Genomic DNA, 2760 nt, shown 5'->3' on the forward strand with positions numbered 1-2760 from the left:
AGAATGGAGGGGAAGCCCTTCATGGAGAGTCAGGCTGAAGTCAGGAAGAATGGAGAACCACCAAGTCTAGGGAGGAAAAAAAGAAAATCCCTCATTCATTGCTGTAATTGACCCTTACTTGGTTAATGGACTTTTTTTTGGTTTTGTTTTGAGACAATGAGTTTGTCTATGTAGCCCTGGCTGTCCTTGCAAGTGATGGTATCAGGCTTATGGGCTCTTGAGTTGAGCAACCCTGAGTTCAAATCCTGGTTCTTATGCTTTATTACTTAGGTGATTTAAATTTTAACGTATCTGGGTTTGTTCCCCAGTCTGAATAACAAGGAAGAAACAGTGGCTTCAAGCGCCCAGCTTGGGTGTGGTGGCACACCCCTTTAACCCCAGCACCTGGGAAGCAGAGGCAGACATCTTTGTGGGTTCAAAGCTAGTCTTAACCTAAAATAAAATCAAGTTCCAGGCTGGAAAAAGTACACAGTGAGCCCTGCCTCAAAACAAAATCAACATGAAGTAATTAGGTCACCTTTCATTACTATTTGCTTTCTTGGGTTTTTTTGTTTTTTTTTTTTTTTTTTTTTTGAGTCAGGGTTTCTCTGTGTAGCCCTGGCTGTCCTGGAACTCACTCTGTAGACCAGGCTGGCCTGGAACTCAGAAATCCAACTGCCTCTGCCTCCCAAGTGCTGGGACTAAAGGCGTGCACCACCACCGCCCTACTGCTGTTTGCTTTCTGTATCAGAGCCCAGGCTGTCCTTCAGCACTAGGTAACCTTTAGTTCCTGACTCTCCTGCCTCTGCCTCCCAAGAGAACATCGATTTTTACTGCTTGTCCCACCATGCTGCCTGTCCTGGCCAGTGTGATGTCAAAGTCATCTGAAATTGAGGAAACTCCTCCATAAGAGCCCGCTGTAGAGTATTTCCTTAATTAGTGATTAATAGAGTGGGGAGGTGGGGGTGGACCCTTGGGCTGGTGGTGCTGGGTTCTTTAACCACACCCAACAAGCCAGTAAACAGCCCTAGCTCTCTTCCATGGCCTCCACCAGCCCCTGCCCCAGGTTCCTTGCCCTGTTTCAGTTCCTGTCTTGGCGTCCTTCAATGATGGGCTAAATTGTGGATGTGTAAGCCAAATAAACCCTTTCCTCCTTAAGTTGCTTTGGGTCGTGGTGTTTCATAGCAGCAATATAAACCCTGACTAAGACACTGGCCTTTCAGATCCTAATCTCCAGTCTTCTCTGTTGTCTCTCCTGACCTGGTAAGTTGCACGCTGTTGGGGCCTTCGACAGAGGATGGAGGCTGAAGTCTGGTCCACTTTACCACTCAGAGTCACCTCTGTGTGAGCAAGGGCATTGAAGGCTCCCATGGAGCCTGGACCATGAAGCTCTTCATGTAGGAGGCCCAGGACGCGAACCTGCTCTACTAGGGAGCTATCACCTGGACGGGGACAAGAAATGCAGATGAAAGACATCAGGCAGCATTTTTGTGAAGGCCTTAGGAGCAAACAGTGAGGAGAAGAAAGGACTTACCGTAACTGGCAACTGGACTTTCCCTGGCCAACCTTACCATCTCAACACACCGCTCTGCGTTTCGGCTAGTCCACATCTTAATTATCCAATGTTGATATGATCAGGGGACCACTGATTTGACATGAACAATTTATCATGTGCCTACAAACCTTGCAGCCTCTTTGGCTCCTGAGCTGCTGTGTGCTGTGGGTGTCAGCCTCTTCCTCCCTCCTTGGAAGCATTACCTAAGACACACTATACTGAACACTTTGACAACTTTACTTTTTACATTTATTCCTTGCATGTTTATGTGTATGTCCCATGGTGTGTGTGTGTGCCATGGCAAGCTTGTAGAGATCAGAAGCTAACTTTTTGTAAATTGTTTGTTCTACTGTGTGGGATCCAGTTGTTGAATAAAGGTCATTAGATTTGGTGGTAAGCATCTTTACCCACTGAGCCAGCTTTGTTGGATGGCCCAATTTGGCACATTTTTTTTTTTCTTTTGTACTTAAAAAAAAATTTAAGCTGGGTGGTGGTGGCTCATGCCTTTAATCCCAGCACTTGGGAGGCAGAGGCAGGCGAATTTCTGAGTTCGAGGCCGGCCTGGTCTACAGAGTGAGTTCCAGGACAGCAAGGCTACACAGAGAAACCCTGTCTCGAAGCCCCCCGCCCCCAAAAAAAAATTTAATTTGAGATAAGGTCTCACTAGATGGTCTAGATCTCCACCAGGCTGGTCCTGAACTCATAAGAGACCAGTCTGCCTCTGCTAGGATTAAAGCTGTGTGCCACCACTGCCAGGTCTAAACAAACAAACAAACAAGTTTATTTTTATTGATGTGTGTGGGTATCCAGAGGCCAGAAGAGGGTGTATTCGATCCCCTACAGCTGGAGAAGCAGGTGGTTGTAGGTATTGGGAACCAAATTCCAGTCTGTTGGAAGAAGTTCTTTTTTTTTTTTTTTAAGATTTATTTATTATATATAAGTACACTGTAGTCTTCAGGGTGTCAGATTTCATTATGGATGGTCGTGAGCCACCATGTGGTTGCTGGGATTTGAACTCAGGACCTTCAGAAGAGCAGTCGGTGCTCTTAACCGCTGAGCCATCTCTCCAGCCCCAGAAGAAGTGCTCTTAATCATTCAGCCATCAACAGTTGAATTTTTATATAGGCCAGCGTTTTTAGATTAAACTACACAACAACTTCAACTGGCTTATCCTAAAGCTATCAAATTCTAGCACTATTTTTTTTGAGACAGAGTCTTACGTTGTT

At 45.7% G+C, this 2760-nt stretch overlaps 1 protein-coding gene across 1 annotated transcript in view; it reads right to left on the reverse strand.

Moving 5' to 3' along the window:
• Positions 1–2760, reverse strand: part of Elp5 (elongator acetyltransferase complex subunit 5) — a 12651-nt gene that overhangs the window by 1453 nt on the left and 8438 nt on the right. The window contains exon 6 of the mRNA XM_031351422.1: positions 1241–1421. Within this exon, the coding sequence (XP_031207282.1) occupies positions 1241–1421 (181 nt within the window). The remainder of the gene's footprint in view (positions 1–1240; positions 1422–2760) is intronic.

Source organism: Mastomys coucha, unplaced genomic scaffold (assembly GCF_008632895.1).
Source record: "Mastomys coucha isolate ucsf_1 unplaced genomic scaffold, UCSF_Mcou_1 pScaffold5, whole genome shotgun sequence".
NCBI classification, from domain to species: Eukaryota; Metazoa; Chordata; class Mammalia; order Rodentia; family Muridae; genus Mastomys; species Mastomys coucha.